Source organism: Chiloscyllium punctatum, chromosome 28 (assembly GCF_047496795.1).
Source record: "Chiloscyllium punctatum isolate Juve2018m chromosome 28, sChiPun1.3, whole genome shotgun sequence".
Classification (NCBI taxonomy): Eukaryota; Metazoa; Chordata; class Chondrichthyes; order Orectolobiformes; family Hemiscylliidae; genus Chiloscyllium; species Chiloscyllium punctatum.
The window spans coordinates 8,484,088-8,497,336 of NC_092766.1; the positions used below are offsets into that span (position 1 = coordinate 8,484,088).

A 13,249-nucleotide genomic window follows, 5' to 3' on the forward strand; every position below is an offset into this window, starting at 1 on the left:
CACTTTCCATCTAACCCCATACTGTACCAGGGGAGAGTGACCCTCACTCACTGTCCATCTAACCCCACTCTGTACCAGGGGAGAGTGACCATCACTCACTGTCCATCTAACCCCACACTGTACCTGGGGAGAGTGACCATCACTCACTGTCCATCTAACCCCACACTGTACCTGGGGAGAGTGACCATCACTCACTGTCCATCTAACCCCATACTGTACCTGGGGAGACTGACCACCACTCACTTTCCATCTAACCCCACTCTGTACCAGGGGAGAGTGACCATCACTCACTGTCCATCTAACCCCATACTGTACCTGGGGAGAGCGACCATCACTCACTGTCCATCTAACCCCACACTGTACCAGGGGAGAGTGACCATCACTCACTGTCCATCTAACCCCATAGTGTACCAGGGGAGAGTGACCATCGCTCACTGTCCATCTAACCCCATACTGTACCTGGGGAGAGTGACCATCACTCACTGTCCATCTAACCCCATACTGTACCAGGGGAGAGTGACCATCACTCACTGTCCATCTAACCCCATACTGTACCTGGGGAGAGTGACCATCACTCACTGTCCATCTAACCCCATACTGTACCAGGGGAGAGTGACCATAACTCACTGTCCATCTAACCCCACACTGTACCTGGGGAGAGTGACCATCACTCACTGTCCATCTAACCCCACACTGTACCTGGGGAGAGTGACCCTCACTCACTGTCCATCTAACCCCACACTGTACCAGGGGAGAGTGACCATCACTCACTGACCATCTAACCCCACACTGTACCAGGGGAGAGTGACCATCGCTCACTGTCCATCTAACCCCACACTGTACCTGGGGAGAGTGTCCATCACTCACTGTCCATCTAACCCCATACTGTACCAGGGGAGAGTGACCATCACTCACTGTCCATCTAACCCCACACTGTACCTGGGGAGAGTGACCATCACTCACTGTCCATCTAACCCCACACTGTACCTGGGGAGAGTGACCCTCACTCACTGTCCATCTAACCCCACACTGTACCAGGGGAGAGTGACCATCACTCACTGACCATCTAACCCCACACTGTACCAGGGGAGAGTGACCATCACTCACTGTCCATCTAACCCCACACTGTACCTGGGGAGAGTGACCCTCACTCACTGTCCATCTAACCCCACACTGTACCAGGGGAGAGTGACCATCACTCACTGACCATCTAACCCCATACTGTACCAGGGGAGAGTGACCATCACTCACTGTCCATCTAACACCACACTGTACCAGGGGAGAGTGACCATTGCTCACTGTCCATCTAACACCATACTGTACCAGGGGAGAGTGACCCTCACTCACTGTCCATCTAACCCCACACTGTACCTGGGGAGAGTGACCCTCACTCACTGTCCATCTAACCCCACACTGTACCAGGGGAGAGTGACCATCACTCACTGTCCGTCTAACCCCACACTGTACCCGGGGAGAGTGACCATCACTCACTGTCCATCTAACCCCACACTGTACCTGGGGAGAGTGACCCTCACTCACTGTCCATCTAACCCCACACTGTACCAGGGGAGAGTGACCATCACTCACTGTCCGTCTAACCCCACACTGTACCCGGGGAGAGTGACCATCAGTCACTGTCCATCTAACCCCATACTGTACCAGGGGAGAGTGACCATCACTCACTGTCCATCTAACCCCGCACTGTACCTGGGGAGATTGTTGAAGGGGCTTTATTGTGTACCTAACCCCATACTTTCTCTGTCCTCGGAGTGTTTGATGGGGCCAGTGTAAAGCGAACTTTAGTTTGATACAGTGGAGAGTGTTTCTTTGTGGGTAACCTTGTGCTGACAGGACGTTGACTTTCCCTGTGCCGTTGGGTGGTCTGTCTGAAATATGTACTTGCTTTCACAGACCAGCATCATTAGTATGGTATACACACAGTCTGAGATCCTGCAGAAGGAAGTTTATCTATTTGAGCGTATCGAGTCCACGAACCGTGAGACCATGAAACACCTAAAAGCCATCTGCTTTTTGCGGCCTACCAAGGTAAGTGCCACCCACCTCCTATCTGCCCATCTGCCTTGGCCCGTTGTGGGCCTGTGTGCACACCTGACATTCATCTCAGATGGGGAATGCTGGAGAAGATTAGATTAGATTAGATTAGATTACTTAGTGTGGAAACAGGCCCTTCGGCACAACAAGTCCACACTGACCCGCCGAAGCGCAACCCACCCATACCCCTACATTTACCCCTTACCTAACACTATGGGCGATTTAGCATGGCCAATTCACCTGACCTGCACATCTTTGGACTGTGGGAGGAAACCGGAGCACCCGGAGGAAACCCACGCAGACACGGGGAGAATGTGCAAACTCCACACAGTCGGTCGCCTGAGGCGGGAATTGAACCAGGGTCTCTGGCGCTGTGAGGCAGCAGTGCTACCCACTGTGCCACCGTGCCACCCAGAAGCAGAGGTCTGTTGTGGCTTCAGCATATTCCTTAATGGAAAGCTGTGTGGGATAGTGGAAAGCGAGTGAACTGTTCGGGTGGAATGATCGAGCGGGGTATGTGATAGACTTGGCGATAGAGTCGCTTGGTTGTGTCAGAGTGCCAACTGGTGAAGGATGGATTTTGCAATGAAGTAAATGGCAACAGGGTGACAGGGGAGTTCAAACTCTCAGATTTCCTTCTGTAATTGTCCATTTCTGTGTTCTAGGAGAACGTTGAATTTCTGATCCAGGAGCTGCGCAGACCCAAGTATGGCCTGTTTTTTGTTTGTGAGTACTTGACTGTCACACTGCTGATTTGAGTTCTGAGATTGAAGCTGCTATCCCAGTAGCTCAATGTATAAAGGGATTTGAGTGGCTTGGCCACACACAGCAGCGTAGAAATAAGTTCAGTGTGCAGGACTGCTGTTGTGAGCTGGAAGTTACAGTTGGTCTAAGTACCCTGAGATCATAAAGGATCCTGGTGACCTCTGTCTGGGCACAGATTGGGGAGTAGATCCCAGGCCCCTTGCTGCTGAGTGAGAGATTGGTCTGTGTGGGATCCCAGGGAAGGCTTCATGCTGCAGCTCCTGTCTCCTGAATCTCAGTAGCTGGCTCCGAGTTTACCTTCCTGTGTCTCTAACTCTCTGCAGATTTCAGCAACGTGATTAGTAAGAGTGACATCAAGAGCCTGGCAGAGGCTGATGAGCAAGAAGTTGTTTCTGAAGTTCAGGTGAGCAGCTGTTAGTTCGGTCTCCAGGGTTAAAGGATCCCCACCCCACCCGCAATTGGACAATTTCCCCGTTCATTATTTCGGTGAACTTGGCATCTGGGGTGGCTTTAGAGCTTTCTGTAATTGGGTCCCTGCTCTGTTTAAATACCTGGGTCTGGGTTTGCTATATCGCTCTTCCTCATGCTGGACCAGGGTTTTTCTCTATTCCAGTCAGTGGGTGGCACAGTTTTGTGGATTTGTGGGAGAAAACAAGGTGTTGGAAACACTCAGCGGGCTCGGGCTGCATTTCTCCGAGTGGAGCACTGTTCGTGTTGAGCACCGTGACTCCCTCCACCATCTACACTACAGTGCTTATCTGATGCAGATAATTTAAACAATGGAGAAGTCTGATTTCTCTCTGTCATTCACTTTGCTCTGATTCTGTTTTAGGAATTTTATGGAGATTTTATTGCTGTGAGTCCACATGTGTTTTCCCTCAATCTCACTGGTTGTGCTCAGGTGAGGAGACTGTGACTCTTATACAACTTCCACGTGTTATATATGTGAGCAATGACTGCAAGTGAGAATGCCATCTCTGAAGCTGTTCCAGATGTGGGCAGACAATGTGGGAGTGAGATTCCCTTTGCAGGAGTTATTCCAGATCTGGACAATGTGGGAGTGAGATTCCCTTTGTTGGAGTTATTCTAGATCTGGACAGTGTGGGAGTGAGATTCCCTTTGCTGGAGTTATTCTAGACGTGGACAGTGTGGGAGTGAGATTCCCTTTGCTGGAGTTATTCTAGATGTGGACAATGTGAGAGTGAGATTCCCTTTGCTGGAGTTATTCTAGACGTGGACAGTGTGGGAGTGAGATTCCCTTTGCTGGAGTTATTCTAGACGTGGACAGTGTGGGAGTGAGAATCCCTTTGCTGGAGTTATTCTAGACGTGGACAATGTGGGAGTGAGATTCCCTTTGCTGGAGTTATTCTAGATGTGGACAGTGTGAGAGTGAGATTCCCTTTGCTGGAGTTATTCTAGACGTGGACAATGTGGGAGTGAGATTCCCTTTGCTGGAGTTATTCTAGATGTGGACAGTGTGAGAGTGAGATTCCCTTTGCTGGAGTTATTCTAGATGTGGACAATGTGGGAGTGAGATTCCCTTTGCTGGAGTTATTCTAGATGTGGACAATGTGGGAGTGATATTCCCTTTGCTGGAGTTATTCTAGACGTGGACAATGTGGGAGTGATATTCCCCCTTGCTGGTGTTATTCTAGATGTGGACAATGTGGGAGTGAGATTCCCTTTGCTGGTGTTATTCTAGACGTGGACAATGTGGGAGTGAGATTCCCTTTGCTGGAGTTATTCTAGATGTGGACAGTGTGGGAGTGAGATTCCCTTTGCTGGAGTTATTCCAGATCTGGACAATGTGGGAGTGATATTCCCTTTGCTGGTGTTATTCTAGATGTGGACAATGTGGGAGTGAGATTCCCTTTGCTGGGGTTATTCTAGATGTGGACAATGTGGGAGTGAGATTCCCTTTGCTGGTGTTATTCTAGACGTGGACAATGTGGGAGTGAGATTCCCTTTGCTGGAGTTATTCCAGATCTGGACAATGTGGGAGTGAGATTCCCTTTGCTGGTGTTATTCTAGATGTGGATAATGTGGGAGTGAGATTCCCTTTGCTGGGGTTATTCTAGATGTGGACAATGTGGGAGTGAGATTCCCTTTGCTGGGGTTATTCTAGATGTGGACAATGTGGGAGTGAGATTCCCTTTGCTGGGGTTATTCTAGATGTGGACAATGTGGGAGTGAGATTCCCTTTGTTGGAGTTATTCTAGATGTGGACAATGTGAGAGTGAGATTCCCTTTGCTGGAGTTATTCTAGATCTGGACAATGTGGGAGTGAGATTCCCTTTGCTGGTGTTATTCTAGACGTGGACAATGTGGGAGTGAGATTCCCTTTGCTGGAGTTATTCCAGATCTGGACAGTGTGGGAGTGATATTCCCTTTGCTGGAGTTATTCTAGATCTGGACAATGTGGGAGTGAGATTCCCTTTGCTGGAGTTATTCTAGATTTAGACAGTGTGGGAGTGAGATTCCCTTTGCTGGTGTTATTCTAGATCTGGACAATGTGGGAGTGAGATTCCCTTTGCTGGAGTTATTCCAGATCTGGACAATGTGAGAGTGATATTCCCCCTTGCTGGAGTTATTCCAGATCTGGACAATGTGGGAGTGAGATTCCCTTTGCTGGAGTTATTCTAGATCTGGACAATGTGAGAGTGATATTCCCCCTTGCTGGAGTTATTCTAGATCTGGACAATGTGAGAGTGATATTCCCCCTTGCTGGAGTTATTCCAGATCTGGACAATGTGGTAGTGAGATTCCCTTTGCTGGTGTTATTCTAGACGTGGACAATGTGGGAGTGAGATTCCCTTTGCTGGAGTTATTCTAGATGTGGACAATGTGGGAGTGAGATTCCCTTTGCTGGCGTTATTCTAGATGTGGACAGTGTGGGAGGAGATTCCCTTTGCTGGAGTTATTCTAGATGTGGACAGTGTGGGAGTGAGATTCCCTTTGCTGGAGTTATTCCAGACCTGGACAATGTGGGAGTGAGATTCCCTTTGCTGGAGTTATTCTAGATCTGGACAATGTGGGAGTGAGATTCCCTTTGCTGGAGTTATTCCAGATCTGGACAATGTGGGAGTGAGATTCCCTTTGCTGGGGTTATTCTAGATGTGGACAATGTGGGAGTGAGATTCCCTTTGCTGGTGTTATTCTAGATGTGGACAATGTGGGAGTGAGATTCCCTTTGCTGGAGTTATTCCAGATCTGGACAATGTGGGAGTGAGATTCCCTTTGCTGGAGTTATTCCAGATGTGGACAATGTGGGAGTGAGATTCCCTTTGCTGGAGTTATTCCAGATCTGGACAGTGTGGGAGTGAGATTCCCTTTGCTGGTGTTATTCGAGATGTGGACAGTGTGGGAGTGAGATTCCCTTTGCTGGAGTTATTCCAGATCTGGACAATGTGGGAGTGAGATTCCCTTTGCTGGAGTTATTCTAGATGTGGACAGTGTTGGAGTGAGATTCCCTTTGCTGGAGTTATTCCAGATCTGGACAGTGTGGGAGTGAGATTCCCTTTGCTGGTGTTATTCTAGATGTGGACAGTGTGGGAGTGAGATTCCCTTTGCTGGAGTTATTCCAGATCTGGACAGTGTGGGAGTGAGATTCCCTTTGCTGATGTTATTCTAGATGTGGACAATGTGGGAGTGAGATTCCCTTTGCTGGTGTTATTCTAGATGTGGACAGTGTGGGAGTGAGATTCCCTTTGCTGGAGTTATTCCAGATCTGGACAATGTGGGAGTGAGATTCCCTTTGCTGGTGTTATTCTAGATGTGGACAATGTGGGAGTGAGATTCCCTTTGCTGGTGTTATTCTAGATGTGGACAGTGTGGGAGTGAGATTCCCTTTGCTGGAGTTATTCCAAATCTGGACAATGTGGGAGTGAGATTCCCTTTGCTGGAGTTATTCTAGATCTGGACAATGTGGGAGTGAGATTCCCTTTGCTGGAGTTATTCTAGATGTGGACCCTGTGGGAGTGAGATTTCCTTTGCTGGAGTTATTCTAGATGTGGACAGTGTGAGAGTGAGATTCCCTTTGCTGGAGTTATTCTAGATCTGGACAATGTGGGAGTGAGATTCCCTTTGCTGGAGTTATTCCAGATCTGGACGATGTGGGAGTGAGATTCCCTTTGCTGGAGTTATTCTAGATGTGGACAATGTGGGAGTGAGATTCCCTTTGCTGGTGTTATTCTAGACGTGGACAATGTGGGAGTGAGATTCCCTTTGCTGGTGTTATTTTAGATGTGGACAATGTGGGAGTGAGATTCCCTTTGCTGGGGTTATTCTAGATCTGGACAATGTGAGAGTGAGATTCCCTTTGCTGGAGTTATTCTAGATCTGGACAGTGTGGGAGTGAGATTCCCTTTGCTGGTGTTATTCTAGATGTGGACAATGTGGGAGTGAGATTCCCTTTGCTGGAGTTATTCTAGATGTGGACAGTGTGGGAGTGAGATTCCCTTTGCTGGTGTTATTCTAGATGTGGACAGTGTGGGAGTGAGATTCCCTTTGCTGGTGTTATTCTAGACGTGGACAATGTGGGAGTGAGATTCCCTTTGCTGGGGTTATTCTAGACGTGGACAATGTGGGAGTGAGATTCCCTTTGCTGGGGTTATTCTAGATGTGGACATTGTGAGAGTGAGATTCCCTTTGCTGGTGTTATTCTAGATGTGGACAGTGTGGGAGTGAGATTCCCTTTGCTGGAGTTATTCTAGATGTGGACAGTGTGGGAGTGAGATTCCCTTTGCTGGAGTTATTCTAGATCTGGACAATGTGGGAGTGAGATTCCCTTTGCTGGTGTTATTCTAGATGTGGACAGTGTGGGAGTGAGATTCCCTTTGCTGGAGTTATTCTAGATGTGGACAGTGTGGGAGTGAGATTCCCTTTGCTGGAGTTATTCTAGATCTGGACAATGTGGGAGTGAGATTCCCTTTGCTGGAGTTATTCTAGATGTGGACAGTGTGGGAGTGATATTCCCTTTGCTGGAGTTATTCCAGATCTGGACAATGTGGGAGTGAGATTCCCTTTGCTGGAGTTATTCTAGATGTGGACAATGTGGGAGTGAGATTCCATTTGCTGGTGTTATTCTAGATGTGGACAGTGTGGGAGTGAGATTCCCTTTGGTGGAGATATTCTAGATGTGGACAATGTGGGAGTGAGATACCCTTTGCTGGTGTTATTCTAGATGTGGACAATGTGGGAGTGAGATTCCCTTTGCCGGAGTTATTCTAGATGTGGACAGTGTGGGAGTGAGATTCCCTTTGCTGGTATTATTCCAGATCTGGACAATGTGGGAGTGAGATTCCCTTTGCTGGAGTTATTCTAGATGTGGACAATGTGGGAGTGAGATTCCCTTTGCTGGAGTTATTCTAGATCTGGACAGTGTGGGAGTGAGATTCCCTTTGCTGGTGTTATTTTAGATGTGGACAATGTGGGAGTGAGATTCCCTTTGCTGGTGTTATTCTAGATGTGGACAATGTGGGAGGAGATTCCCTTTGCTGGGGTTATTCTAGATGTGGACAATGTGGGAGTGAGAGAGATTCCCTTTGCTGGGGTTACTCTAGATCTGGACAATGTGGGAGTGAGATTCCTTTTGCTGGAGTTATTCTAGATCTGGACAATGTGGGAGTGAGATTCCCTTTGCTGGAGTTATTCTAGATGTGGACAATGTGGGAGTGAGATTCCCTTTGCTGGAGTTATTCTAGATCTGGACAATGTGGGAGTGAGATTCCCTTTGCTGGGGTTATTCTAGATGTGGACAATGTGGGAGTGAGATTCCCTTTGCTGGAGTTATTCTAGATGTGGACAATGTGGGAGTGAGATTCCCTTTGCTGGAGTTATTCTAGATCTGGACAATGTGGGAGTGAGATTCCCTTTGCTGGAGTTATTCTAGATGTGGACAATGTGGGAGTGAGATTCCCTTTGCTAGAGTTATTCTAGATCTGGACAATGTGGGAGTGAGATTCCCTTTGCTGGAGTTATTCTAGATGTGGACAATGTGGGAGTGAGATTCCCTTTGCTGGGGTTATTCTAGATCTGGACAATGTGGGAGTGAGATTCCCTTTGCTGGAGTTATTCTAGATGTGGACAATGTGGGAGTGAGATTCCCTTTGCTAGAGTTATTTTAGATGTGGACAATGTGGGAGTGAGATTCCTTTTGTCTGAGTTAATCTAGATTTAGACAGTGTGAGAGTGATATTCCCCCCCTCCTGGAGTTATTCTAGATCTGGACCGTGAATGAGTGAGATTCCCCCCTCCTGGAGTTATTCTAGATCTGGACCGTGAATGAGTGAGATTCCCCCCTCCTGGAGTTATTCTAGATCTGGACCGTGAATGAGTGAGATTCCCCCTTGTTGGATTAATGATCAGTGGGTGTATCTCTGCCTTGGAATTGTCCTTTATTTGGACAGTGCTGTGTATGATATTGGTACGAAATGACATGTGCCCTGAGCTCTTTGGGATGAAGATTCTGCTGCTGCCAATTTCAGTCCAAGTTAGCTCTGAGTGGTCGTCTCATCGGTTAAATGCTGAGACTGAGAGTGTGGGGCCTGTGTGCTGACCCCATGCACATTAGTCTTCCCTCAAGACAGGTCGCAGCAATGTGTAACGGTGGGTTTGGGCTTAGGATGAACTGTGTTGATGTGACTGTGTGCCATAGTTATTCCAATAATAAGGTCTGTGGTTTTGAGTGTACTGGAGGTGTATTGTTGTGTATGACCTGTGCAGTACCTGCCTTGGGAGGTTTTAATGAAGATGCTTTATATTTAATATTGTGCGTTTGGAATGTGAATTATAAATTGAGTTTGAGTTTGAATTGGTGGAAAGCTTACTGTGAACAAGCTTATCCAGCTGATCTCTCCTATTTCTGACAAAGAGACCCTCTGTATCAGTTCAGGGAGATTCTGGTTTGTGCTTTTGAGAAAAATGATTGAAAGTCCACTTCAGGGTTGTATGTGCTGAGCCGAGCTGCAGAAACCCCCATGTATGTTTAATGGTATCAGCACATGTACCACAATATCTGAGCCTCAGACTCTGGATCTTCCTCCACGTTGTCATTCCACTTCCAAGGATAATCCAAGAGAAAGGGCAAACTTCCCTTCTGAGAAATCGGTCTTTTCTCTTTTCCTGAGAAACGTGTGAGTAAGATTCTGTGCGTTTGGAGTTTATTTAGAGGAATAAGCATTTCTCCTCCTCGATTACTAACTGTGAATGTTAACCAATTACTGGATCTTTATTGATTCAGTTTGCTTTGTTGGTCAACCCATAATTGTATGTCCTCAGAAGCCTGGTTGATGGATCTTTTTGTTTGAAATCTGATCGTGTTTATTTGGTCACCTGGGTGAATGAAGTGATGGATAACAGCTCCAACCTCAGTCATATTACAGAGGTTTACTCTGTACAGGTACACAATCCTTGTTCCGAAATCCCAAGCTTTTCTCGGGAAGTTCTTTTCTGTTATGACAAGGTTATTTGGCGTGTGAACGGGTCACCCAGCTCCACACCCACTCGACCCACATGACTCTGATGTGATGTGGCGCCATGGCCCATCACTGGCAGCTGGCAGTTGTGTCTCAGCGCTTGGACCAGTGACACGTGGGTCTGCTGTTTGGGAAGATTTAAAAAATCTCAGTGTGAAAATGTCACTTATTCTGAAATCTGAAAAATTCCAAAATCCAAAAAGCAACCGGCCCCCGAGGATTTCAGATTGTGTACCTGTATCTGACTGCGTGCTGTCCCTGTCCTGGAAATGAAATCATCGGGAGACTGGTGAGCTGTCTTTGTGTCTGATAGGGGTTAATGCTATCTGTCTTTCTGAACAGAGCAGGAACTGGAACTCTGCACATCTGGCACGAAGCACCCAAGGGCTGACCGCAGTCCTCCTGTCACTGAAGAAATGCCCTATGATTCGTTATCAGCTGTCATCTGATATGGCGAAGAGGCTAGCAGAGAGTGTGAAGGTGCTGCAGTACCATGGAGAGCTGTGTGTGGGTGTGGGTGTGGGTGTGGGTGTGGGTGTGGGTGTGGGTGTGTGTGTGGGTGTGTGTGTGTGTGGGTGTGTGTGTGTGAGGGGGGTGGGTGTGGGGGTGTGTGTGTGGGGTGGGGTGTGTGTGTGTGTGTGTGTGTGTGTGTGTGTGTGTGTGTGTGTGTGGGGGGGGGGGGGGGGGGGTGTGTGGGTGTGTGTGTGTGTGTGGGTGTGTGTGTGTTGTAGCTGGTTGCGTGGGGAAAGAGACCGTGCTATGCGGATTAAAGCGGAAGTGATGGTGAAAACAGTTGAGCGTCTGTGGTCCGTACAACCGAGCTTTGAAAACTGTTTGCCACCATGACCCCTTTTCAAGGCCTGACAATGACTGTGACCTACCTCCTCAGAGAGAATTTTGTGAGCGAGGTGTGGGTGGGCATTGGGGAGAAGGCATGTGAGACCAGGAAGAGGCTGTTGTCCAGAATGGGTTTGGAGCAGTGTTCCACAGAGCACGTTTACTGTCTCGGAACATAAAGGCCCCAAAATGTCAGCTCACCGTCTTGCTTGGGGTCCTGAGCCCAGCTTTTGAGTACCCTGATGTACATACTGGATTCAGCAAGTCCCACTTGTTCACTTCATTGATTGGAACATTGAAAATGGTCCTTTTCTGCATTATAAGCAGTCACATACACTGATTTGGCATTGACCACTGATGGTTCCACTCAGACCCTAATTCTGCCCAGCTGAGATCCACGTGTCAGATATTGTGAACGAATATATCACTTGCGATATAAAAATCACTTGCTGTCACAATTTGTAGAATCATAGAATCGTTAAGAGTGTGGGAAGCAAGCCATTCGGCCCATCAGGTTCACACTGATTCTCTAAAGAGCATCCGACTGAGATCCCCCCCCCCCCCCAACCCTGCATTTTCCATGGCTTAACCCACCAAGCCTGCACATCGCTGACACTATGGGCAATTTAGCATGGCCAATCTTCCCTCACCTGCACACACCTTTGGATTGTGGGAGGTAACTGGCATTCCCAGAGGAAACCCACGCAGACACGGAGAGAATGTGCCAAGTCCACACAGACAATCCCCCGGGGCTGGGATTGAACCCAAGTCCTTGGCGATGTGAGGCAGCAGGGCTAACCACTGAGCCACCGTACCGCCCATAAATCTTCAGCAGCTCAAGCAATTTCTAGTGTAGGGTAATGGTTGTTTTGCTCTGTATTTAACCATGCTGGCTTTTGCCTGAGATGATTTGATACCAGTAATGAGCGATTGTTTCCCACCCATGTCCCTACTTCAGAAAACACTGATGTTTCTACACAATAAAGAGTCTGCATTACAGAAGGTTGTGTGTTAACATGATTGTGAACGGTTGAAGAATGGTTGTTGAGTTGATTATGTGCCTATTAAAAGTATTCCTGCTGGCATTGCTCTGCACCAGCCGTCCAGCCAATTGTGGTTATCTTCTCAACCTCACCTCTTGCCTGAGACCTGGGGACCCTCGAGTTAAACCAGCAGCTGTTGTCTTTTCAATGAGAGTATAGCCCTGTGGTCAGAGATTCACAGAGATATACAACACACAAAGGCACCCTTCATTCTAACCCGTCCATGCTGACCAGATATCCCAACCCAATCTAGTCCCACCTGCCAGCGCCTGACCCATATCCCTCCAAACTCTTCCTATTCATATACACATCCAGATGCCTCTTAAATGTTGTAATTGTACCAGCCTCCACCACATCCTCTGGCAGCTCATTCCATAAACGTACCACCCTCTGTGTGACAAAGTTGCCCCTTAGGTCTCTTTTATATCTTTCCCCTCTCACCCTAAACCTATGCCCCTCTAGTTTTGGACTCTCCTCCCCAGGGAAAAGACTTTGCCTATTTACCCTATCCATGCCCCTCATAATTTTATAAATCTCTATAAGGTCACCCCTCACCTCCGACGCTCCAGGGAAAACAGACCCAGCCTGTTCAGCCTCTCCCTGTAGCCCAAACCCTCCAACCCTGGCAACATCCTTGTAAATCTTTTCTGTCCCCTTTCAAGTTTCACAACATCTTTCCGATAGGAAGGAGACCAGAATTGCATGCAATATTCCAACAGTGGCCTAACCAATGTCCTGTACAGCCGCAACATGACCTCCCAACTCCTGTACTCAATACTCTGACCAATAAAGGAAACCATCGCCTTCACTATCCTATCTACCTGTGTCTCCACTTTCAAGGAGCTATGAACCTGCACTCCAAGGTCTCTTTATTCAGCATCACTCCCCAGGACCTTACCATTAAGTGTATAAGTCCTGCTCTGATTTGCCTTTCCAAAAAGCAGCGCCTCACATTTATCTAAATTAAACTCTATCTGCCACTTCTCAGCCCATTTGTAGATGACACCTCCAATTTTGGTGTCATCTCCAAATTTACTAACTGTACCTCTTATGCTCACATCCAAATCATTCATATAA

At 47.7% G+C, this 13,249-nt stretch overlaps 1 protein-coding gene across 2 annotated transcripts in view; it reads left to right on the forward strand.

The window, feature by feature from the left end:
• Positions 1-13,249, forward strand: part of vps45 (vacuolar protein sorting 45 homolog) — a 149,025-nt gene that overhangs the window by 27,238 nt on the left and 108,538 nt on the right. For both annotated transcript variants that reach the window (XM_072548854.1, XM_072548855.1), the window contains exons 2-6: positions 1,912-2,046; positions 2,718-2,778; positions 3,141-3,220; positions 3,650-3,718; positions 10,635-10,772. In XM_072548854.1, coding sequence (XP_072404955.1) covers positions 1,912-2,046; positions 2,718-2,778; positions 3,141-3,220; positions 3,650-3,718; positions 10,635-10,772 — 483 coding nt within the window. The remainder of the gene's footprint in view (positions 1-1,911; positions 2,047-2,717; positions 2,779-3,140; positions 3,221-3,649; positions 3,719-10,634; positions 10,773-13,249) is intronic.